General features: G+C 44.8%; 1 protein-coding gene across 1 annotated transcript; it reads left to right on the top strand.

Moving 5' to 3' along the window:
• LOC307245557 (GDNF family receptor alpha-1-like) lies at nt 1–27587 on the top strand (the record flags this gene model as incomplete). The annotated part of the gene is made up of 9 exons (XM_080021201.1): nt 1–256; nt 782–865; nt 15504–15682; nt 16746–16918; nt 19401–19510; nt 20513–20647; nt 23208–23407; nt 25850–25897; nt 27404–27587. 9 exons carry the CDS (start codon nt 1–3, stop codon nt 27533–27535), a joined length of 1317 nt encoding a protein of 438 aa, XP_079877327.1. The 3' UTR covers nt 27536–27587.

Raw genomic sequence — 27587 nt, 5'->3', positions numbered from 1 at the left:
ATGGACTGCGTGCGGGCCAGCGAGCAGTGTCTGCGGGAGCCGGGCTGCAGCCCGCGGTACCGCACCATGCGGCAGTGCGTGGCGGGCAGCCAGGGCAACTTCAGCGCGGTGTCCGGCGCGGAGGCGCAGGGCGAGTGCCGGAGCGCCATGGAGGCCATGAAGCAGAGCCACCTGTACCAGTGCAGGTGCCGGAGAGGCATGAAGAAGGAGAAGAACTGCCTGAGGATCTATTGGAGCATTTTCCAGAGTTTGCAGGGTATGTCGCTCAATCATAAAAATAATAAAAAAAAAAAAAAAAAGGTTGTAATGCACTGAACTGTTTAAGTTAAATAGACGTTTTCCTTCCAAATGATACCCACAAAGAGGGTTCCATTTCCACGCCTTAGAAATTGTTTGAATGTTAAAGGTGAACATTTCAATATGTGTAGTGTAATCACTGTGGAACCTGTAAGGCCAGGCGCATACCAATTACAACTATTCATTTTCTAAGGTCATGGTGTCAGATACATAATTCATTCAAATTATTTGACATGTGCGCTAAACATGTGTGGTACATTACCGTGTTTGTAGAATTTCGGATTTGAACACATTTCTCGGACAAATGTTCTAATTACAATAATAACAATCAGAACATTTGCTCTAAATGTGACCTGAATCAGAAATTCACTTATCAGACATCAGACTTAATTATAATGTACGATGCATGATCTTGGACAAAGTATGTTCATAGTCCTAATTATTACCCCCAAGGTCTCAGCTGATGTCCATTGTCCACACACAGGTAATGATTTTCTGGAAGACTCTCCATACGAGCCCGTTAATAGCCGGCTATCAGATATCTTCCGCCTGGCTCCCATCATATCAGGTCAGTTTCTGGATCGGCGTCATCTCCACTTCACGTTCAACTTTGGACAGCGGGAGTGTGTGTGTGACGCGTCTGTGTGTGTGTGTGTTTGTTTGTGTAAGTCACCGCACTTAGCTACAAATCTGGCCGCATTTGACAGTAACGCTTTTCTATCACCATCTGGTTTGATGTTGCAGCTTTCAGCGGCCATTATCCATCACAAAGGCTCTATCTGCCATTATGACCCCCCCCCCATGGTAATCTAGCGTGTTTAATATTCAGCTCTCAAAGCCATACACTAAATGGTCGGCTTGTTTATTTATCCCCCGCCCCCACTTACATCCAGAGGTGGAAGTGACTTCACGGGACTAGATGCGCGGTCGCTATTTCTGATTGACCCGTCCGTTGTTTAGGACGTGAGTCTTGAGGAGAGTTTGCGGTTCTGGGTCTTTGGGAACCTCGGTGGTTGGGGCACTCTAAGTCCCCCCCCGGGGTACCCAATTGTCCTGCCGGGGGGGTTCGGGGGAAAAAAAACCCATCCCATAGATGCCGGCCGGTGATGTTATCGGAGCGTATCTCAATAACATCTCAACATCTTTTTTTTTTTGCTGCCGTCATCGTCATACGCCACGGTTCTCCGGCCTACGTTACGTAGGTAACAACGCTCCACCGGTACGTAGCGCAGTCGAGTACAAATACGAAACCGCCCGACCCTATTTTTACCACTTGCCTCTCCAAAATGTCAAAAGCTGCCCGGGCGCGCTTGGATTGCACTCGGCGGAAAAAAAAAGCCTCAGCCAGATCTGCCGCCATCACAGGGACCCTTCTAACGCCGAGCGGTGATTGCTCCTCTGAGGTGGAGGAGGAGGAGGAGGAGGAACTTTGTGTAGCCAAGGACTCTCGCTACATCTTTAGCAGCAACGCTGATTAGATTGCTCCCCCCCCCCCCCCGCGCTTTAATCCACTCGACGAATGAAGAATTCCTTCAAATGACCGGATGACTAAACACTCAGACCTTATCGAGGACCGCAGGGGTTTGGGAAACCTTGAAGTCAGACCACCCGGGAGAGGTGTAGAACTTAGTAACGTGGCAACGGTGGCGGATGTCTTCTCCGAAGTCCTCGTGTCGTCGTCGTCCATCCATTGAAGAAAACTGGTCAAGTCTTTCCGGGGACGACGGAGGAACTCGGAATTTGATGAATCCAATGAAAAAGGGAAATCCTCCTGTGTGGGTGTGTGTGTGTGTGTGTGTGTGTGTGTGTAACGGACCTCAGCCAAGTTGAGGTGAGCCGGAGAGGTTTGGCCCCGTGCTGAACCATGTCGTCAGAGCGGTGATGTCATCTCATTTGGCGCTCCGCACCGCCGCGCCTACGCTCGGCTTCAATTGGTATTCGAGACGGAGAGACGTTCCCGACCCGCTGGAAATCAATCGATTGAAATGATGTCTTCGTTTTGAATAAAGTTTGAGATGCTGGGGATTTTGTAAGAACTCGCTGAGTCCAAAGGAAACGTAGGTTTTGGGAACCGGGCGGGGGCGGGGGCCGGTTCTGGTGGTGTAACGCTCAAGGTCAACTGGTACAACGTTGGTTTAATATGGTTAATGGTGGCCTGGCACAGTCGGGAGGAGACGACCGCTCCGAGTCGCGCTGAACGTTGCGAGATCACTATTCGTCCGACCGACGGCCGAGCCAATTATTTGAAACCGGGGTGCCGCCGCCGATGCATCAGTCTATCAAAGTCAATTCCAGTGAGTCACTGACACCCGACTCCTCCCTCGGCCGTCACGGAGAGAGCCGCCAGCTCTAACTGACGATTTCTCTCCGAATCAGGATGTAACCGATCCCGCTCGCGACTCCAGGGGAATAAATCCACTTAACGGAATAGGTATCAGGAATCCATTTGCCGTAAGGTGACTTAATTCATGGCTCGCAGCTAAGCCAGGCCCCCGGCGAGCCGCGGTGCTAAATCACACGCACACTGTGAGCCGACTGCACGTTCTGCTTTATGGATCGTAATGCAAGGGGCCAAATAGTGGGTGTTGGTGCTCCCCCAGTGAAAAATGTCAGAACCGATCATTATTGTTGTTTCACTCGTTTTATCTACCGTCCTGTTCTACTGCGCAACTTAGTTGAATGGACACAGAAATAGCTAAATTGGCCTAGTAAGTGGAGTGAGGGGAAAACCCATTTTGTAGTCAATTAAATACCTACCGTTATTAAAATGCTATTTATTTTCCCCCTCCTGATGCCAGACTGGTATTTATAAGCCACTGGGAGTGCTCTGGGAGCGTTGTTCTCGTAAGTCACTTTTTCTCTTGCCTCGTTGGCGGCGAAGTGTGTTTTAGAACGTCGTCAATTCCGAACCGGAAGGCGCATGATGCCGCCCGTTCCAATAACCGGCGGAATAAATTTGCCGGGAATAGCCGGAATGAAATGCCGCGTCATGCATGAATCAATAAGCGGGAGAGAGAGCGCCTTGGGGGAGGAAACACAAATGCATGTGCACTCAGGGGCCCGGGTCAGCCTGATGCCGCCCATACGTCTCCCATGTATGGATGCACAACAGCCCGACGACTGGGTTCCATTTGAGACATATCAAGAAATGACCCAAGTGTATATGTTTAAATATCGACAATATATTGAAGCGTATTTTAACTATTACTGCTTTTCAGCAGTCGTAAAGAGCTTGTGGGGGGGTGGACTGGCTCTATCCATCCATCTTTTCACCCATCCATCTGTCTATCTGGCATTGTGTTGTCCATTGTGTGGTTGGTGAGATTACTCGTCATGTCCAAACAACATTTACGTTTGTTTGTGTGTCTATATCGGAAAAATACCTTTTGTAGTAACGATTGAAATTCCTATTATTATTATTATTATTTCAGAGATGCACCCATGGTATGGCATGGTATATAATATTCATGGACACATAATACATTTAACGTCATTTTCATATTTGTAAATGTTATATTGTAACACGATAAGATAAAGATTTAATTTTATTACAATTTCAAACTTTATTAGTCCCCAAAGGGAAGTTCCAGTGTTGCAGCAGCAATGACAAATGACATACATCACAAAACACGCATAATGTACAAAAGCACACGTTGTTTTGAATCAATTGCTATATATATATATATATATATATATATATATATATATATACACACACACACACACACACACACACACATATATGCTGTATATATACATACGCTTGTATATATATATACTGTATATATATATACTGTATATATATTTATTTATTTATTTTATTTTTTAATGGTATATTTCATAGATTTATGTGAGCAGTAGTGACAGGACATATGTTTATATATATATATATATATATATATATATATATATATATATATATATATATATATATACTATTATTTTTATATATCATATAATATTATTTCAATTCAGGCTCTACAGTCACTATGTGGACATACTTCTCATGGACTCGTCAACACCCATGTACATACATTGCTTCCTCCCAAAGGAATCTTGAGCGATTTTGGTTAAATGACAAAAAATTCTTAAGAGAGAGTAAACAGAGTAAACGTAGAAATGGGTTGTCAAACGAGACCCAGTATGTAATCTTTTATAACCCCACAGCTGCTCAGTAGACTGTGCAAGTATAATGGGCCACTTCCTGATGAAAATGTTGACATCCCGCCAAATTGACTTCCAACCTTGACACCGATCCAGACACAAAATGGAGAAAGCCCGTGGGCCTCAAAAAGGTCATCAGACCCAAAATTATTCGTCGGAGCGAATCAGCAACGAGAGAGAAATGTGGCCAAGTCAACCATGATGGTTGATCAATTTGGTTTGTAAAGGAAGAAAAATGGCACGAAAGCAGCCGTGTCTCTGTCGCCTCATCGATAACGAGGTCATTATCAACTGGTGATTGAATTCGTTTGTTATCAGCCATTTCTACTCCCAAGATTACGGGCCTCCCTCCTGGGCCGCTGCTGGGGTGAAGTGGGACTACCTCCTGTTTCTAGTCTCTTGCGTCACGTTACGCACAGCCTGCATCCAAAAGAGCTGATTTGCGGAGGCACCAAATAGTCAATAAAAAACGCCACATAAAAACCGTCTTACAACATTGTAAGAATATATATTTTTTAAGGCTTAAACGTATGCCCCATTGGATTGCATTGAAGCACAGTGAGAAGCTGCAGCAGAACAAAAACGTCGAAAAGAACATCAGACGGGACGTCACCTCTTCTCGCCGCCGCTCTCTTATTTCCAAATTGCCGAGCCCTTCTGCGCCGGCTCATTTGGCCGATTGCAAAAAAGGACTACTTTTCGCTGATGGCTACTCAAGGGCAATCTCTTTTTATTTCTTTCCTCTGTGGAAACTTGTCTGGCTTTCTTCAGAGCGCTCAATTGTTTCTTCTAAGTTTTACGTTTTTGATGTTCTTAAGCCTCCATTGATCGCTGCCGGATTTTCTTCCTCCTCGCTCCATCCATCCGCCCGTCCTTGAGTTTAAAACCTTTTTTGGGGGGGGGTAATCTCCGAGATTCACTGTAATCTATAGTTGTTCATCATATCCAACGTGCTACACTTTTATTCATTGTTTTTTATTTTGGCACAATTTTCAAGTGGGTGCTTCATGTTTTTTTGGGTTTTTTTTTACCCTACATGTACCATACCAGTGTCCAAATTGAGTTTTAGTCACATTTAGACACATTTTACATTACCTCTCAACATTTTCCTGATGAAAGGTCACATTTTTCGTTTAAAATTGTCTGTATTTTCGGGTTTTGGAAAATTCTAATGATGCGATAATGAACCTGCTTTAAAATGACCTACACGTGCGTTTGTCAAATGTGTTCAATTTTGCCATATTTTTGTATTTGTTAATTCCATTTGAAAAGGCGTGAGCGCCCTTGCTGTAACTAATACACAATATAGCAAAATTAGAACACCTCTGACAAAGATGTGTGTGTTTTAATTGTCAGCGGGAACCAGGAGATTTTTCATTTTCAAGGTATGTTTCTCACCGTATCGTCATTATTTTCCAAAATGGAAATACAGACGATACTATTTCAGCGTTAACAATTCCTAATAGACAGGAAGAAAAAGGCATTAATCAACTTCTTTCAATTATTTCACCACTATGACATTTTAATTCATTGCCGTCGGTGGCCGTCTCCAGTCGTATTCCATCAAGGCAATGTTGGAAAACTCCAGCGGCCTCGTATTAGCGTTGGCTACTTTTTATTTCCCATGTTCCACCCTCGCCCGAGTTTTGAGAGGAATTAACATATCCCCAGTTTGCAGGAGTTCAGCACGGTCTAATGCATTAGCAGAGCGACTTCCTCCAAAGTGCAGCTCACGGGTGAATCGTGCCCAGTTCAAAATACTTGGATCCTCTTTGAGACCCAATCTCCCATTCGCTCTGGTTCCGTTATTCAACATCAGGTACTAGGAACAAGCCTCTTGACCTCCGACTTAGTCAAACTTTAATTAGCAATTCATTGACTCACACTATTCAGGGTGGAGATATTGCTTCAGCCAGGAAGTTGCTCATCACCTCATCTGATGAAGTTATGAAATACGGGGTGCAAAATCAGAAGCTATATATATATATATATATATATATATATATATATATATATATATATTTTTTTTTTAGTACAGATCTGTAGACTTGATTTGATTTTGACTACAGTCATTTGTCTCCCAAAATCTGCAGCAAAGAGTGGAGAAGTACGATTCTTTGTCTATTTTGTATTCCCTACATCGCTGCCCTGTATTGACTGGTTATCTGCTACTAATCAGCTGAAGCTGGTTTTTCTTTCTCCATTTTCATGCTTTCATCCTTCCCAGTATAGGCAGTATAATTGAGTTGATATATCCTGTTTATATTTTGGGGCTTTGGGTTCCAAGTTTATAATAATCCATTTTTTTATATTTTCCTGAATATCAGCCACCTCACTTGTGTCCCCTCACTTGAAAATGTTTTAGGTAAATATGGCATAAATAATAATAAAATTATTATTATTACTAACAATAACAACAACAACAAAAATAACGATAATAATAATAAACATGTATAGATGTAATAATAAATATAAATAAAATCGAAAAGAAAAATGTTCTTTGGCAATATATACAGTAATAACCTAATGATGAAAAATAAACAATAAATCACTAAAAGCAATTAAACAAACCAAACATAAAAATAATATACAATAAAAAAATTCATCTTTAGATTATCTTGACCTGCTGCACGGAGCTAAGGCATGTAACGAAATATGACCATAGAGGAAAATACACCATATGGGTGCTCTATGTCACCTTGGGGGGGGCGGGGGGGCTGATTCTCGGATTGGCCAGACGGGGGGAGCGTCCCCTGTCATCAACGTCCTTCGAGAGCCTTTGGAGAACCACGGCGCTCATTCCCTCCCCCTTACTTAAGTTCTCTGGTTTCAGATTGACGGAACCCACCCCTTCATCCCGTCCTCCCTTCCTGCACCTTCCCCCTTGACCCGGTCTCCCTAACAAAGGCGGTAACTCGAGTGGCGGGCCCGGGCAGCGAGTCCTCAGAGGGTGTCAGTCCAGTCCGTCAGGGAGGCTCCCGAGGGGGAACGGAGCATTATAGACTTGAGCTTATACAGCTGAATTGAAGAAACGCTTCATACTTCACAGAAGACTTCACACTGCGTTTGTCAGTTTTTGAAAGTTTAGCACCTAATTTTTGGACTAAAAACAGGGGTCAGGGGACAAAAAAAACAAAAAACGGTTGAGAAGCCCCTGGCCGAGGGAACTTAGACCGACATTGAAAGCAGTTAGTTCTCCTGCTGGCAGCTTTTATGCACGCACGCAATGTAAAAAAAACAACAAAAAAAAACAACAAGTTGATGACTCCCGCAAATCATTAAAATCCAATGCACAGCTCCGAGCCATGAAAAGAAAACGACCACAATAACCGTTTTGTCTTTTGTTGTTAATCTGCCCCTTGGTTGGGTAAGAGATGGCAAAAAAACGTTGCACAACTTGAACTTTAATAAGATCCTTTAACAGCTTCCAGCAACAGTCTTGAACAGACATTAATGCCTTTTTGTTGTAAATGTCATCCTAACACAGGGACAAGTTTGGGTTTACAACCGGCTTTAACTGCCACATAATGGAATTCTGCAGACGCGTTCCGCCGCGTCCTTAATCGCACGCCATTGTCACCCTGTCACGAGCCAATCAGCCTCCGCCTCCTCAGACGTGGCGTCAATACGTGAGGTGGCGTGAGGAAACACCCCTAGTGGCCACGCCAGGCATTGCACGCGTACCGTCGCCCGGCGCCAGAGAAACTCGCCGTGAATGGCGCCGCCTTGTGCGCTCCTTTTATTTCGTCCAAAAACTGTTTCAGTCAAATCTGGGATGTTTGAGTCAGAGTCCAGACCAGTCAGCCGCACCCAGCCTAATGCAAATATGATATAGGGGAGCGAGCCTGGAGCGTGAAGTGTGGCAGGAACACAGGAACAGGAAGTAAATACAGACACTTATTACCAATTAATGGGCCTTGGTCTGTATTATAACGATTTCAGTCATGACCTTTCCTTTATTGTTCCTTGTGTAGTCGCAAATAAAGGCACGGTTGCCACGCCGAAAGAAACCAATCACGACATCAAAATGCATAAACACACACATCTCAAAGGGCTGACATTCTGTGCATTATACGTGACGTGCACCAATGCAGACTGTTGGAAAAAGAGGATTTAGGCAGAAGCGGCTTGAAGGAGTGTGAGTAGAAATCCCCCCCCGGAGATGAGCCCACCTGATGGCAGGGGCACGACGGCGGCGGGCCAAGAGAATATGTAAAGAGGAGTAATGACGGAGGCAGGCGGCTAATCACGGCTTTCAAGCTGAGGAAATAAAGCCAATTGAGGCTACAAGTGGGATACAGGATGAGCCTTCTACCCGTTCAGACCTGGCGTCTTGGTTCCAGATTGCATAATTTTGCCGCATCGTTGAATTACGGGGACGCGTTCCGCCACGTTCATTACCGCACGCCCCTTAATGCGGCATGTTTTTATTTTTTTCCTCTTTTTTTTTTTCCTTTTCTCAAAACAGTCATCCTGTTTACGAGCCAATCAGCGTCCGCTTTGTCGAACGCACATCAATACATGACGTCGCATGCGATGGCAGAGCCGCACCGGGGCCCACGGCCTGAAAGGACCCGAGAGCTCTTACGCTTGAATCAGTCAATAATAATAATCAAGGAAAAAGCATTAGCACTGTCCATTATATTGCTCCCTTTCATATGTCCTTACAAAAGCGACGTTGTCTCCTTCAGTTATAGTTTTAGTCCGTCCCCTCTTGTCAAACATAGCCACCATGCCCACTGTAGAAAGAAATGCACCGTTGGTCCCGGTATGCACCTGCGTCCTTTGGTCTCAGTCAGGAAGGAATAAGGAAGTCGTGTTAGTGGACGACGGCGTGACGGCGGCCCCGGCCGAGAACGCGGGCAACGGCGCGCGCCATTCGCCGTCAAAGTTTAAATATTTTAACTTTTTTTTGCCGTTATCCGCGACAGAATTACAGCCGCATGTTACGTAGCTACCTTACAGACACGGAGGAAGCGGGGAGCCCACTCTACTGCGCATGTCTGCTGCGGGCCGCGGCAGTTTTGCGCTGCAGTGATGGACGTTGCCACTGGAATATCACACTTAAATGGCTGAAATAAAAACCGTTGATTGGTATATAAGCTGTTTCTATTTATTAATTGCATGGAGGCTGTTTGGCGCTTGCAGCGAGGAAGCAGATGGAGGATTTGGACGTGGCGGTCGGTCCAGTGATGAAGTTGCAGCTCCCGGGTTATTACTTGTATAATAATATAATTAAACATGCATAATTAATAATTAAAGAAGGGCTTCTATTTCCAGTGGAAACCAGGTGATCAGCCATTGATCGCTCAGTTAACAGATCATTGATCACTACCAGAAAACAGATCTCTATAGATGCGCTCTCTCTTGAAGCCGCATTACAATATCCATAAATATATCCATGAAGGGAATATCCATTATCAAACCTGCTTGGAGATGAACATGATGCTTTATAGCTGCTTGTGTCAACTTAACCAACTATGAATGTCAATACCTTTTGGAGGGAATTAAAGATTAATTTGAGTTTGCAATAAAATATTAATAGTAACCTGCATTTTATTACACAAAATAATTGTTTAATTTATTTGATTGCAGTCTTTGTACATCACCATGGCAACATTTCGTCATGCTTGTCCCCCCCCCCCCGTGCCGTTCAGAAAGCTCTGTTATGCCGTCTCCAGTGTTCCATGCGAACGCGGCATTAATGTTATTTTTCAGTGATTGCTGGAATGAATGCCTTTTGAATCCCCTTGGAAAGGGCCGCAAAAGCATTTCTGTATTTGTTCTACGATGTTTAATCGATTGTCTATGAGGAAACCTACTGCACGGTCACAGAAAATGTATTGCATACATTTGTAGTCAGTTATTTGGCATTGATATCTATTAATTTTCTTATATGCAATGTTTGCTGGAATGGATGCCAGTTAAGGGGATACTTTATACTTTTTTTTCCCGTGAAATTCCCTTTTTGTCGATCTTACAAAGATTCAGACAATAAGAGTGGATCAGTTTGGTCCGTGTGTCCAGAACAGAGGTAGCCACGGCTGCATGCTAACTGTGTTAGCCCAATGCATGGCAGCAGATGGAATCAACTAGCCTAGCTCCTACTTAAACACGTGGCTGAAATGTGTGTTCAGTGACCACGTCCTTGCACTTTGGATGTGTGTGTGTGTGGGTGTGGGTGTTCACGGTAGCATACAAAATATTCAGAGACATTTAGGCCATTGATGACCCTGATAATGATGATAACGTGGATGAGAGGCTTAAGTTGTAGTAGAAGTATCCTCGGTATAAGTGTCTTTCTGTGACCTATGACTACGTCACGACATCGACAAGTTTGAGGAGAATTCCAAAGACTGGAATCAGGCAGGTGCAGGGCTTTGCACAAAAATCGGGGCTTTATTTCCAGACTTAGGTTGAGCAAGATAATCATTCCCCCGTTGTCGCCGGTACATCAGCGTAGCGCTCATCCTGCCGGTGATCGGGGCGTTCCACCCTTTGTATTATTGATGCTCTCTCTGACACAAACACACCTCCATCATCACTACGACAACCATCAACAACAACAGAAAAAAAAAACCACCCTGTGTACTTGTGCATAGTTACAGAAATGATTTGGCGAGAAGCGGCAGCGGGGAGCAGGTGCTCCGACGCGGAGAGGAAGCGGCCGGGGCGGGTTATAATCGGATTGCCGGGAGATTTGGTAGAGTTGGCTTCTATTAGATTATTCTGTCCGTGTGAAACTGAATTAGCCTGACGCGTTGAACCTATGAGGCTTCCCGCCGATAAGACCCCGACAGGTCTGATGTGCTAAGCTCGGAAAGAGGCATTTTGTGAAAACTCCCTGATGTTCGCAGCGTGGATTCATAACCCGGGTGCGTCGATTACAGGATAGAAATTAGGCTGCGGGGTGAACTGCGAGTGAGGCTTGTGCATTAAAGTCAGTTTCACACTATAAACATGGACATCATCGGTTACCTCCTGTGTGGGTGGTGCTGATGTAGTCGGTTAAAGGGACACAGCCAGTGTTTTGGGAGGTCCGCTTCTTCCCCCCAAATACAAACACCGCTCTCATCCTTGTTTGTGCAGTGCTGCAGGGCTGCCAGATAGTACGGTCATACTGTATTCTGACGCGAGGCATTCGCGCTCATACCTGGCAACCCCGCAACTCACCCGTACAGTAGATGCATTGAAAACAGCTGAGATGGTTTTACTCTTCACGAAGACGCATCGGTGAAATAACTAAAGCTTTTGAGACCCCGGGAGGTGCATTTCCCCGACAATTCCACGGGAGCTGGGCTCGTCGCCTCCTGTGGAGACAAAGTTCACCTTCCAGGGATGGAGATAATATTTCGGCTTCATTGTGCAAACGTTCAACGGCAATGTCGATGTTGGTTGTCTTTGTTTTTTTGAGGCACCCCACACGTCGGGTTTTACCCTGGTACGGCCTGACACTCCAGGCTCTTGCGGCTCAACAATAGCAGCCCCGCCCTGCTCATATTCTCACCTTCACTGTATCAGTGGCAAAGCGCCGCTCCCCACCGGAGATAAGCCATAATTAAGATCTCAGGCGGGATCCCCTTAAACCCCTTCCCGGTCACCACGTCTTTTGTATGTACCAATTGGAGGTCAAGGGGTCAAATTCCAAAGCGTGTTGTGCCAACGTGTGAGCTCAGAGGAGACGGTATAGATCAGATATATTTGGAGAATAAAAGTGTATTTTAACTTTGCGTGAGGGGAACCAGCTAGATACTATTTTTTGTTGTGTTTGCTATAACCATATTACTTTAAATTATGAAACGTCCGTCAACACATACAGTAAATCCTTGTACTGAAGGGTCTTCAGGTGTTGCAGCCCTCTACCAGCACAGAGGGAAGGGCGTTGTGGAGTGACATGATCATGTCAATTCTAACCATTTGAGTGCATTAGTATTAAAGTGGTAATCCATGAGATTCTTTTGTAAAAAAATAATGAAAAAATAAAAATAAAAAACATTTTTGACACTTCTTAAGAAACAGCCATTCAATGTTGTTGCGATACGGATGTGCTGCTCTATATGCGGTTTTAACATCGTTGGTGGCGGGGTCCGCCGCCTTTGCCAGCGACAATGACTCAGGGCCACAATGTTAGAGGAGGACAGTTGTTGATACTATTACTTGTTGTGTTCACTATGAGCGTGTTGAAAGGTCTCTCTCTGTTTGCAGTGGGTTGTGACATGTTTTTTGGCGTGGTAGCGGTTGTTGTTTTCTTTTTAAGTTAGAATACACAATAGAAACTTGATTTTCTACCGAAGCCACTCTGGAAACACGGAAGAAAAAGAAATGAACCCCAAATTAGCTTAAGATTTTACAAAGTGAAAGGTTTTGTGTCGCCCTGGGCTGTTTAGCTGACGCCATGCCAGTCATGCACCGTGACACAATCCAACATACACACATATACACAATCCCACATACACACATATGCATAGACACACAATCCAACATACACACATATGGATATACACACCCACATGTACACGCACACAATCCCACACACGCATATACACACTGACAGACACACAACCCCACACACACACACACACACACACACACACACACACACACACACACACACACACACACACACACACATGCATATACACACGTACTGTATGTACAACAACACACACAGACAAACCCACACAGAGGTTTGGAAACGCACACACACACACATTCAATTTAACCCTCAATTCCAAGCAGAGCGTATTTACACACACGCACGCATGCACACACACACACGCACGCACACACACACACATGACTCTATATGTGTGTGTGTTTTTTTTTTTAATGTTTCTTTCTCAGCCAGGTGTGTGTGTAATTAACCTGCTGCTTAGCGACGTGTCCTCGCCGGGTCACAGTGACGCTGGCGAGCCCCTGTCTCCCGCTGACCCGGGAGTCCCCACACAGCCACTGACACCTCCCCCCCCCCCCCCGCCCCGTGATGGGTTTGGTAATGTGTGATTAACCCAGGGTTCAATAACAAATTCTGATTTAATCAGGACTTGGCGCCGCGGTGCATGAAGGAGCGCGCCGAGCTTCAATTCCACTTCAAAAAGCCAGAATAACCGGCTCCATTCTTCCGTGCGGCGACCGAGGGGGATATAGTTTGGATAAGTGAGAGTCAATCAGGCAGGAAGGACGCGGACAACAAGAGGGGGAGAGAGGGGGGCGGCGGGGGGAGAGAGTTGGGGGGAGTTGTTTGAGTCAATGAAGAAGCTGCCCAATGGGTGAAAGGAAGGCCATGTTGGAGGGGCTTGAGCAATGCCAGTCAATTAAGTGCATTCATATTAAAGTGGTAATCCGTGAGATTATTTTGTTGAAAAAAAAATCCCATACTTGATACTTTTAAGATGGCACTTCTTAAAAAAAAAAAAAAAAAAAAAAAAAAAAGGCCATTCAATGCGTTTGCGCAAGGCATGTGGTCCTCTATATGAGCTTTTTTCAATCATTGTTGGCGGCGGGGTTCCACCGACTTTCTCGGCAAAAGTGCATAGAAGCTGAAAGCCGGCCGCGGTTGGTGAACCCGACTCGTAAAAATGTTGCGGTTCACAATGAAATTCTGGAACTTACCGTAGCGTAATCCACCCAGCCCGGATGAACTTATGGATTTGCACTTTAAAGCGCATTATTACGGCTGTCGCAATTACCGCATAAAATTTGCAGTTCAATTGTTCATCCAATTATTCATATTATAATTAAGAATCAGCTCAACTGATCATGACGGCCCCGTGCATTATTAAGGTGCTTATAACAGTGTAATTACAAACATACATGCTTGCTAATGTGGATGTATAAGCAAATGTGTGTGTGTGTGTGTGTGTGTGTGCGTGTGTGCGTGTGCGTGCGTGTGCGTGCGTGTGTGTGTGTTTGTGGCTACAATCTGTATAAGCAGGTTTTCATTAGCATTTTAATGGCAGCTGTATTTTTTTTTTTGTTTTGCGGTGTGTTTTATGTGGATTGATGTGGAAGGAGGGAGATTCGGCCCAGGGCTTTTCCAACGGGATGACCACAGCTCAACAACAAACTGCAACTCCAGCGACACACACACACACACGCACACACACACACACACACACACACACATACACACACACACATTTTCAGTCAAATCAAATGTGAGATCAATCGAACTATAGATTTTCAGATGTTGCACAAAGCCAAATTATAAAAATTGATCCTCCAGAGTTGGTCAAATTGCATCGCCGCTTTCTCATCTGTAATAACGTCCATAACTAGTGATTTCATGTGAATCCAATCCAAACCAAGGAGGGTCCATTAGATTTAACCACTTTGTCCGATGTCACGTTTTTATGCAAACCTTTTGTCGGAATGAATGCAGAGATATTTCCAGGCCGGAGGTCGCGTGCGCGTTACAGACGGGTTGACGCGGCAGACTTCCGCTTCCGCCTCCCACGCCCGCTCTACACCACAGACACGAGTGGAGTCTGGTTTTGGGGGGATAAATCTCTAATGTGAGGACTTGTCTCCAACAAAAAGAATTGTCAATGTCACCAGACATCTGCTGCTGTCTGGATCATACCCCCCCCAAGATATTTTAGCGGAGCCATAAAGCAGCACTCTGCAGCTGGGGTTGTTTACCCAAAAAAATGAAATGATGTCACTTTAATTAAATAAAAGGAATAAAGAGCAAGACGCCCCCGATTGGACAACATCAGTATGCTGAAGACACACACTGTCGCGGTTCTACCCGTCTGTTGGTCTGTCTGTCTATTTACCTACCTACAGTGCCTGTCTGTCTACCGGTCTGTTTATCACCTACCCACCCATCTATTTACCTACCCAGCCATCTATTTACCTACCCACCCATCCGTGTACCTGTCCGTCCATTAACCTACGTGTCTATTTACCTATCTACCTGTCTGTCTGTCCACCCGTCTGTCTACCTGTCTGTCCATTTTCCTACCTGTCTATTTACCTCCCTGTCTGTCTGTCTCTCCCTCTCTCCATCTCTGATCGCCCTCCGCCTCCCTCCCCTGCAGGCGAGCCCGCCTCCACCAAGGAGAACAACTGCCTGAGCGCGGCCAAGGCCTGCAACCTGAACGACACGTGTAAGAAGTACCGCTCGGCCTACATCAACCCCTGCACCAGCCGCGTCTCCGCCTCCGAGGTCTGCAACAAGCGCAAGTGCCACAAGGCCCTGCGGCAGTTCTTCGACAAGGTAGCCCCGCCGCCGTTTTGCCTTCCCTTTTGTAATGGCCGCTGTTGTCCTCCGCAGGTATAGCAGCCAAAGAGGAAAATAAACGTGACTTTATAAGCGCAGTCGATGACTCCGCATCCATTTTCAGACATGAAAAGCCTCCGCCACTTTGTCAAGGACTTGGCTCTCTACCCGAGAATTGACATTTTTCAAGTGCAAGTGTATTTAATGCCAAGGTTTTTGTGCAGACAGAGTTCATATTGTCCAATCTGCAGAGTTCTACACATGGAACTACGCATGGATTGCATTTTGAACGCTGAACAGTTTGTTACATTTTTAACTTGTATCGAGCTCGACGAGATATGACCAACTGACGACTGACTGACCAACTGACCAACTGACTGACCAATTCCCATCCCGAGGGAGGGGAATTGAAACAAATTTTAACTTTGTTCATTTTTTTTTTTTATATTTGTTAACACCCTAACTTACGTCAAGGTTATTGATTCAGGCCTTTATCAAAGTTGCATCCTTGAATTTTTTTTACCGACCCACTTTAACGAAAGCAAATGAAAAAGAAAGGAGTTAGAAACCTTGAGATGCGAAACAGTCTTCTTTCTGTGCAAGTAGAAGGACGAAAGTGCTTAAAAGCAACACGGGACTTGTGGTTCCAAGATAGGGAGCTCTCAAGTATTCAAGTTGGATTTCAATCCGTCATCCAGGGGTTAGTTCTTGTTGACGTTATGACAGACTAGTGCTCCCTCTAGTGGCAGAATGGACCATTTAAGTTACTCATTGTAACTTAAACCTTGTGGGGAAAAGCTCTTTACCCGCAGCAGTTTTGTACAAAGTGACATAAGCACATTTGAAACTCCTTACATGCATTTGGCAAATTAATTGAATGTGGTTCCTGATTCTTACCTTATGTTGACTGGAGCATCTGCAAATTAGGACTGCACATCTGTATACATGTATACTTCTGTTTATCATAGGTAACATTTATTTCTTCTTGCCATTATCATTAGTGTTTAAGTATTTATGTCTTCTCTTCATTACGTTTGTTTAAAAAAAAAAAAAAATCCAGGTTCCGCCGAGACACAGCTATGGGATGCTGTTCTGCTCATGTCCAGCAGGGGACCAGTCGGCTTGTGCAGAACGCCGGCGGCAAACCATCGTTCCCATCTGCTCGTATGAGGACCGGGATAAACCCAACTGCATGTCCCTGCAGAACACCTGCAAGACCAATTACATCTGCAGGTGAACGCCAGAGCCAAGTGTTTTATAATTTTGTAATATTCTAGATTGATTTATTATGATATGGTATTCTGGTAGGTGCACTGGTAGCTGGTATAACCTGCTTCGTGCTACTGCCTGTCGCACCTCCTCCGGTGCCCATGGGTGAGCTGCAGGGTCATCAGCCAGGAACCACCAATCCTCCACGTTTGGCTCCTATAATCCTGGAACGTCTCCTGGCGGCGGAGCAGTGACAGGGACGTCTCCCTGCCACTCCCTGCAGCTGGCATCTGGGTTAGGTGTTCTTCCCCCCCAACGCTTATCCTTCCTCCTCAGCCCAACCCCGGTTCTGTTGTTGCCTTCTTCAACTTTCCTCTGGACACTCCGTCGTGTCCCTGTGGTTGACAGCCCCACGAAGCCTCGGCGTCCAACCTCCACTGGGTAGTTGAGGTCCTCCAGCCGGCCTCCCTGCACTCGGCAGCCAGTCCTGAGTACTTGGTCTTCTCTGGGTCAAAGGCAGCCTCAATCCCCTCCTGCCATGGTACTGTGAGCTCAATGTGGAGTGCAGCTTTTGCCTTGGTGGGCCACGCTACTATGTCGGGACGGAGAGACGTGGTGGTAACCTCGCTGGTGAACTGGAGCTGCCTGCGGAGATCGACCCACTCCCCATCAGAGGAAAATGCCCCTTGTGTTTCTCCTGGCCTGGTGCTTCTTTTTTTCCCCTCAACCCTCCCTGACAAAATGGATGTGGTGTTCCACTGGTGGTGAACATCCCCTGCTTTCCTGTCTGCGCCCCTCCCGCGCCTCCGTCGGCCTCCCCAGGAGCTGATCATGGCGCCATCTGTAGCGCCCCTGTGGACGCGTGGTGTTGCAGCCTGATAAGATGCGCTGGAGGCTTGCGTTGGGAGCGGCGCAGAGCGAGCAGCATCCTTTGTTCCCCGAGCCACAGGCGGGGGTTCCGAGGACAGGGAAACGTGTCATAGGCTGACCAACTGATTTTCCGCTTGTCCAGCCCCGTCCCAGGTTGTCCAGCTTCCTTGTTGGCCCTGCGACACAGCTTTGATCTTGTAGCGCTCTTCCTCCATCCTTGTCGCCATTGATACCACCATCTCCTTTCTCGCTTTCTGGTTGGCCTTAGACCAAAAAATGTGGCGCTTCGCCCCACCCTGCCCTTCCTGCCTGGACCCTGTCGACGGATTCTTGGTGCTGCAGCCTACCGGCAGCTTGGTTGACCTCAGCTTGGGCTTTCCACTTTCCGGCCCGTACGGACCCTGGCGGTTGAGTTCCTCGCTGACTGATCGTTGGAGTCTCTTAGTCGGAGAACCAGCCTGGTCTTTTCCCGCTTGTAGCCCAAACAGATGGATTGCAGTGGCAGCCCTAAGGTGTTCTTCCATAAGAGGCCCGTTTCAGAGAGGCACCACGGCAGCGCCAGCCACATTCGGACGAATGAGTTGGCTTTCCCATCCAACTTACTCGTTGTGGACGCGGGAATTTCGCTCATTTCTTAATATATAACAGGGCTTGACATTAACGCTTGCCCGCCGGCACGGGGCCACTAAACTCGGTGTTCGGGCAAGTGGAATGGCGTTGTACAATCGGGCAAGTGAAAAATAAATGTGATCTCTAATGAAACGTCATCCGTAAATAAACTGCGTACTGTACCGCCGAAGTGGAGCTGTTCCAGCTGAGTCCATAATGTTAACTACTCTTATGGAGCATAAAAGTAGTTAACATTATGGATATGATTCAGATTGTCTTATCAAAGATATATAATATATATATATGATGATATATAATGTTAAACGGAACATGATGCTGTGATATGACGAGTAGAATAAGAAGAGCGGACACTGACGCACTGGGCGGAGGAGAAGAGGTGCACTTGCAGTGTGTTGAAAAGGTTGTCTCTTATTTGTTCGGCTCTCACGGCTCCCAAGCATTTCTTTTAACTATGAAATTGTATGAAATATTTTGTTTGTATTCATTCCACTACAGTAAACAGTATTTATAATGACTTAATGTGACTGGACTCAATTAACATTCTCTAAAGCACATTACACAATTACAATAAAAGCAAGGCATTTCATGAAAAAAAAAAATAACCCTATCCTTTTGTTTTATATACAGTAAATGTATTATATGTATAATTTAATGTTATATTCTCAATATTTTTCTGGCTCTATTGTCTTCTTACGGAGTGAAGAGCATTGGAATGGTTCAGTTAGAATTCTCATTTTGCTTTGTTCGCTGGAAAGATCTACCTCTAAATAATTATTGTTTACTAGCCACGACACACACACACACACACATAGACACACACACACACACACACACACACACACACACACACACACACACACACAACACACCTTATTTATTGTAATTGTTACCTATTAATTTTATGTTTGTCAAGCCCTGCATAATATATTCAAATTCTCAGACATTTTATATTGTTTTATTCTTTTGTTTGATAATAAACACAATAACACATGTTTTTTTATGTCAGATCCAGATTGGCTGACTTCATCAGTAACTGCCAGCCAGAGGCTCGCTCCGTATCAGGCTGTTTGAGGGAAAACTACGCAGACTGTCTCCTGGCTTATTCTGGACTTATCGGTAAATTATTCTCGCATTTTTATTTTTTAAATGCAAAAAAGAGGTTTTCAGCGGTTTATGTAAATAGCCGTGACATTCTGTTTTAGATTTAATCAGCTTTGAGGCAGAAAAATAAATGTCCTGCATGCAGTCGAGCAGAGAATGGAAAAGGCGCTGTAATTTAGGTGTCTTTTTGGTTTATCTCAACAATTGTCTCTCAAACGTCCTGATAAGATGTAGTCGGTGGCATTGTCCCTTTTTGCGACAACATGGAATGTCTATTCAGAGTTGTAGTTTTTTTTTAACCATATTTAGAGTTATGGTTTGTCGTGCAACATTAGGAAAATTGATAAATACATATAAAATAAATACACAAGCAAATAATTTGCCTTTGGATCCCCCGGCTCGAGCTTCTGCATAATCTCCCCAACCCTTTCTCTGAATTGTACACATCACTGAGCAGCTCACGGGTGGGGCGGCGCGGCGGGGGTACAGAACGCCGCTTTATCCGAGTTAACCAATTCCATTATCTGTTTGGGAATGATTTGGGACCGAGCAATAGATTCAGGACTTTCAGAAGTTTCTCGGGTTTGTAGTTCATATCTGGTGTTGTGACCGCGCTTCGCCATCACACTTTAGTAATAATTTTAAGAAATGGGATCATTTAAAGCATCGCTATCCCCCCCCCCCCCCCTCACTTAAACAATGAAGGCGGAAGATCTGGTTCAGGTGGTAGAGCGGGTCGTCTAGTAATCGTAAGCTTGCCGGTTTGATCCCCTGCTCCTCCTGGTAGCGTGCTGATGTGTCCTTGAGCAAGACGCTTAACCCCCTCACTGCTCCCCGGGCACCTCTTTATGGCGGCCCGCTGCTCCTAGATGCGTCAGTTACTAGGATGGTAAAATGCAGAGAAATTGCAAATTTCCCCATTGTGGGACTAATAAAGATATATAAAAAAAAAAAAATGAATATGAGACAATTTAAGACATGCAGACCGACCTTATATAGTAATGTCATTTTCCTCAGGCACGGTGATGACTCCTAACTACCAGCGCTCCCTGGACATCAGCATGTCGCCGTGGTGCGACTGCAGCAGCAGCGGCAACAGCAAAGCAGAGTGCGAGAGGTTCGCCGAGCTCTTCGCCAGAAACCGATGCCTGCGTGAGTTATAACCGATGTATTTAAAAAAAAAAAAAACAGCCTATTTCCCCTGCCTTACCTTTTAAAATGGATACTTATAAATGACCAGCCCATTCGGTCGTCGGTTGGTTGAAAAATAGCCAACCGATCCTTTGATAGCCAACTGATCCTTCAATTAACGTGAGCCCGATTCACACCGAATCCGTATCCACGTCGGACGGCCGGATCCTCTTCCTAGTGGCCGCCGGATGCGCTGCGTCTGGGTTTCTCGTCACATTTATGTCAGGGAAAATGGGAGCGCTTGTTTTTCCCAGTAAGGCGGTGAGCAGTTTTCCAAGCTGGACATTTAGCTGGAGTTTAAAACGGCCTCAGTGTTTTCAAAGTGCGAACAGAATATAAATCACGCAACAATTTGCAATAAAAATAAATGTATTGACAGTGAATATGATGACATCCAACGGTTATAATAATTAGCATTAATAACGTCATTAGGTTATACCGTTTACTTATTCACGTCGTTTCAATCCCAGTTCCACTAATAATTATAAAGAAAGAACGTGACTGACGTAACTCCCGCTCGTACTGTCGGACCAAAACTTGCTGCATGAGTTGAACATTTTTGTAACACATCCTCGATCGGACATGGAAGTTCCGCACCTCGTCGCAGCTTTTCGCCTGCGGACTCTCCCTATAATTGAATGCACTTCCGGTTTGTTCCTGCCATTTGTCGGAGTCTGCGTGAAGTCGGCTCAACTCAGTCTCTCTCTCTGAACTGGAGCTAAGCGTTTCCTCCGTGACCCAAAGAAACACCCGCGTCCAAAAGCGGGGAAATTGAGTCCGGTGGACGGCGCCAAAACCTCCCTAAGCCAGTTCTAGAACACACTTTCAGCGGTTTGCTTCGGGAGGCGTTGGAGCTGGAACTGAAATTCAACAGGAGCTTGTTTCAGGTTTTCTCCGGAACGGTCCGAGAGGCAAAGTGATCATGCTTGACAACAATGACGCAGAACGACGGGTGTCATTCACTTCAGCAACCGATGGGTCAAGTTTCAGAGAAGGACTTAAATTAAAAGGCGTGTCGCAGTGCCTGCTTCTTTCAACGTCGCCGCATCTGCGCATTGAAGGGTGATGGTAGTCAACAGGACCGCGCCGCAATGAGGTCGTGGCATTTCGGCAAAGGGCTGTCTACTTTTTCATTTTGGCGCTTCAGAAATAATCACCATTACAATTAATTTTTTTTTCTCGTTACAAGTCCAGCAACGCAGGAGATGTCGCGGATTCTCAGAAAAAAAAAAAAAAAACATTCAATTGCAGCGCAATCTCAAAATGGCTTCTTTTTTTGGCGACTCGCTGATAAGTCACTTTGAACTGAGGAGCGGCGGGCACAAGAGAAGTAGCTGAAGAATCCATTCAATCAAGAAATTTGACGCTTTTTTGGCTCTCACGGTTGAAGGGCTTCGATTTGTAAACCCCCCCCCCCACCCCCCACCGTTCTTATTTCGCGGATTTGATCAACTTGACAAAATGTCAACACGCGGCGAAGGTGTCAAATCAATGTCGGGAGAATTGCTCGCCCACACAAAAAAAAAAAAACCTTCGGGATTCTTTCATCTTGAGCAGTCATTAGGTGTGATTATAAGTCCACAGTGGAGTGTAGGCTTTTTTTTGGGGGGGGCGGGGGGGGGGGTGTCAGGGCTATTAGAGTCCGCCATCGGGTCTCTCCGAGGCGGAGGAGAAAAGGTCAAGTCAATTCTCCTTCCACGAAAGCATAAGATGTGATCAAAGGGGTTGATCCCAGACAAGCGCATTGTACGGACCCCTCAGACCTTTTCCACGCCCGATGAGCCCGTCTGGACCCATCTTCCACACCGAGAACCTTTGGACGGCCGACAAAGAGGCCGCCGTCTCAACCTGTCGTTTTTTTTTTTGTTCCGCTCTGAAGCCATCTGGAGATTACCGACAGGGCCGCCAAACGTTTCCAACAGTTCAATCGCTGGAATTTGCCGAGTTAATTGCGATTAATCGCAATCTTCGAACTCGCTCAAATTTATGTCGAAAGAACGATTTTATTTTTTAAAAAGCAGAGCATCAATACTTATAGCTATACTATATTTTGATCATGGAGAACTCTCTTTGAGGGTCTTAGCCGAAAAGGACAAGAATATCCAATTATAACCAAGGCTGTAAAATTATTAAAATAATGAATGATTGATTAATCGCACAAAATATCACGAGATTAATCACGATTTTTACATGTTCTCAAATTTGACCTTGAAGAAAGATGTTCCGCTTTAAAAAGCCGCGCACAGAGCTATAATTATTAAGAGCAGAAACACAAAATAACATTATCAAAATGTATTTAATGGAATTACCACTATAAACAAGCCGCTGTCGCTCTGTTATTCCTCTGCGCTGAGCCAGTTGCCAGGACGGTAACTATGGTAAACAAGTTTGACTGCGTTTTGGGAACCCTGTTATTATGGAAGCCCTAATTATAAACTCTCCAGTTAAGGAAATGACATGTTTTTCCCCCATACAAAAGAATAACAACCGAGTGAATGTCGACGCCCCGTCTCGCTCGCAGGGAACGCCATCCAGGCGTTTGGGAACGGAACGGACGTCGGCGTGTGGCAGCCCCAGCCCCCGATCCGGCCGACCACGCCCCAGCCGGGCACCTCGCGGCGGGGCCCGGGGAGGGCCAGCAGCGCCCTGGACGCCGGGGCCAACACCAAGGACCTGAACCTGGAAGCCGACACGCTCTACAACTTCTGCGGGAGCCTGCAGGTAAAGGGGACGGGAAGGTTTCGTTTTCCTGCTGTTAGCCTCAATTTGATGAGCGTTAGGCCACAGATATCCGTGGGATACGTGTTTGTGTGTGTGTGTGTGTGTGTGTGTGTTATGGAAGAGTAAGGGTGAAAAAGAGACGCATGCACTCACCCGAAATCCATGTTTGGGCGGCCGAGGTAAATGCATTCGTTACGGGAGGTCGTTTGAAAAAAAGAAAGAAAAATCCGTTCGGAATAACACGGCGGTCCACTGTGAGTCAGATGGATGAGTGTCCGTCAGCTCGGAGCTGATTTAATGGCCGCCGGCCTGGTGGGGATCCTTTGACATTTTGAATATATGAAAGAAAGCTTTTAGGATGGGAAAAAAAAAAAAGAAGAAGCTTCTAATTTGGAGCTGACTGGCCTGTGAAGTGGTAAAGGAACCTCGCACGGGTTCGAACAACGGTCGCAATTACTTCCGATCGCGGTATTTTGAAAAAAAAATTAAAATAAAATAAATAGGATAAAATAAAATCAGCAGAATTGATTGTCAACGTCGTCAAGTGCCTTGACTTAGTCGGAGGCGATGGGGTTGAGGCACGTTATGGCTGCACTGGGACAAATCAAGGTCCCCTCAAAACAGACTCCCCACCCGTTGGACAGACGGGTGGATGGTATTGACGGGGGGCCCTGCATCTCAGGTGGAGACACCCCCGGCAGGAGATTGGGTCTGTCACTCCGAAAGGCTCGGGGACGCCTCTGTGATTACGTGGCGCTTAAATCCCTTCCTCGGGGGGGAGAAAGACGATACGTCGCTGTGGACGACTGCTGAAGATAGCTGTCATGTCAAAGCTAATTGGTTGGCCACCGCATTTCACCGCACGCACGCCCGCGCGCGCACACAAAACACACACACACACACACACACACACACACACACACACACACACACACGATCTCGGTCTAATGGGACTCGACCCCAGGCAAGCCCGGGCAGCCTTGCGGTGTCTACAGGTTTTTATTAACCAGATTATCTTCCAAAAAAACAAAACAAAAAAATGTGGAGAATTTTTTTTTAAATAAAATATATATATATATATATATATTCTTTGGTGAACTGTGCAGTCTGAGTTTACTTTATGATCCCAACCAACATGTTTCCAGGCCTCTGATAGCCCAACCTGATAAGTCTTCTAGGACTATATTTTCAAATGAGATGATATCACACGCTGAGACAATTTATCATATTGGGTTTTTTTCGTTTTTAAATAGTAATAATGTGATTTATTGCGAGCCCCCCCCCCCCCAACCAAACAACAGAAAAGAAAAAAAAAGCTTCCTTGCTGGGAAGGACCTCCTATAGAGCGATTCATCATTCTTTTCCACTATCCTGTGTTTATTATGTTCCCAAACCGCTGCGGCCGCTTCATCATTCGCTGTATTCCGGCTCCCTATCTGGGTGCGAGCGTGAGAAAGAGTTGCTTAAAAGCCTCCCAGCGGCCGGAGGAAAAGGGTTTTAATTTACGACGCTGTCACAAAAAAATGGATTCTCAAAAACAGAAACGCGCACAGAGACACCCTCGGCCGTGAACACACCACGTTGAAATGCACGTGAAACGCACTCACCCATGCACTCAGAATTACAGTAGCCTAAAAAAAAATATATAGCGTAACATAAAAATGGCTGAATGTACAGAAATAGCCAAACCATATAGAACAGAACTAACCAAATATTAAAATGTACAGAATATACAAGATGTGATTCAATGCACATGATAAATCATAGTCAAGGCATATAGGGTATAAATTATTACTACACGCCTACTAAGTCGAGGGTTCTGTGTGAATCCTGCCTTTCTCTGTGTGAGTTGATAATAATCATGAATCATTCACTGAGGACTGATCGTGATCCTTCAAAGTCCTAAAAAATGACTATACAGTATTTACCTTTTTTTTTTTTTTTTTTTTTTTTTTTTTTCAATTCAAGGCATCTGTGCTTTTGTCACTATTTGATAGCCTTCTGTTAATGTAATGCATTTGAGTTGTATGATGTGTATGAATGGTGCTGTACAAATAAAGGTTATACAGTTATTACAGAGTTATTGCAATATACTGCTTGTTGCACAAGTTGTGAGTGACAGCTCCCGTAAGCCGTGTTGTCAAATGCATTAGTTCCTAGTTGCTTCCTCTCTCGGAAGTCGGACGTTAGGAACGTGACTTTGACGGCAAATGTAATATTTTCAGCCGCTCATCCCTTCCATCAACCTCATTTCCTTAAAAAGTGGAGAGACTGCGCCTCCCTCTACCTCTAGGCCAAAACAAGGCACCTATTGTACAATTTGGCAGATTAAAACCGGGCGTCTGTGATGCCAAAGACATGTGGATTTGATGAGTCTCTTTATGGTTTCTTTTATGACTGAGGACTCCTTCCCTCTTTCCTTCCTTATTTCCTTTCTTCCAGGCCCAGAAACTGGAGTCAAATCTCACAGTGGACAGCGCTCTTTGTCCGGTATGGTCACACAGCTGCATGTTGTACACCTGCAACATTTTCTTTCTATATATATATACAGTATATATATATATATATATATATATATGTATGTATATATACACACACACATACATACATACATATGTATGTATGTATATATATATATACATACACACACAAACACACACATACACACCCACATACACACACACATACATATACAGTATATACACACACACACATACACATACACATATATATATATATATATATATATACATAGAATCTTGAGATATATATATATATATATATATATACACACATACACACACATACATACATATATATAAATATGTGTTTGTGTATATACTGTATATATATATATATATATGTATGTATATGTATGTATGTATATATACACACATACATACATACATATGTATGTATGTATATATATATACATACACACACAAACACACACATACACACCCACACACATACATATACAGTATATACACACACACACATACACATACACACATATATATATATATATATATATATATATATACATAGAATCTTGAGATATATATATATATATACACACATACACACACATACATACATATATATATATATAAATATGTGTTTGTGTATATACTGTATATATATATATATATATATATATATATATATATATATTCCCTACATATATTCCCTAAGGTCTGATCTTAAGGTCATTTTTTAATATATCACCTTATTCTTAAATCATTGGGAGTCAACCTTCGTGCTCAGGGCCTCACAATCTTTCTGAAAAAATTGTCATAAATATCACCAAATGAGACCTTATCGATGTCCGCCCCCGTTTATGGCTCTGTATCTTAGCTCCGCATTCTGGCTCTAGCTCCCTGATTGGTCAGAGCTTTGTTTAAAAACATCTGGGCCCCTCCCTCCCTCCCATACCCACTACTCTCCTGCACTCGAACTGTCACATTTGATGCTCAATGGAGGAAGCTCGTCGGAGGTCGGTTTTAGGGTCAGGTTGTTTTGAATTTGAAGGGCAAATTGTGTGAAATGCTCCTGGCTGTCCATCGACGGAGCTGTAATAAAGATATCCTTTGAATGCAAAGATATCCACTGCGCCGGCTGCTACCGTGATGTTTTTAGTTTTCTGGTTTCCCATGTTTCAATGTAGCATTTCATGTACAGCTTGTTTGTTTTGAAAATGTTAAATATATTTTGACGATTATTTTGTGTTCCTGTTCTCAATAATCGAAAGCACAGTATCACGGTATCGACTCAATGCGCTGCTTTCGGGCCAAATTGGAGGGACATGAAAAAAATTACGATGCAGCGCACAAATATCATGCGATCAATCGGAAAGAATGAAAAAAAAAAAAAAACAAACAAACAAAAAAAAAAAAAAGGTATTCAAATTTGACCCGTAAAGATTGTTCCACGAATTACTGTCATTATTTGACAACCCCAGTTATGATATGACCATTTTTGTCCTTTTCCCACCAGGACCCTCAAAGAGACGAATCCGGGGTCTCGCACGCCGTCCCCAGGAGCTCGCCGGCCGAACCCGACCGCCTGAAGCTCCCCGGTCTGCTGCTCGCCCTCGGCGTCGCCCTCCTCCCCGCCGCGTCCCCGTAGAAAACCGCGGAACATAGTAGACGGGACGCGTGACAACCTCCGCCCTTTTATC

The sequence above is a fragment of the Zeus faber genome (assembly GCF_960531495.2).
Source record: "Zeus faber genome assembly, chromosome: 20".
NCBI classification, from domain to species: domain Eukaryota; kingdom Metazoa; phylum Chordata; class Actinopteri; order Zeiformes; family Zeidae; genus Zeus; species Zeus faber.
The sequence above is the reverse complement of the archived record's forward strand: the minus strand, read 5'-3'. Positions and strand labels throughout refer to the sequence as shown.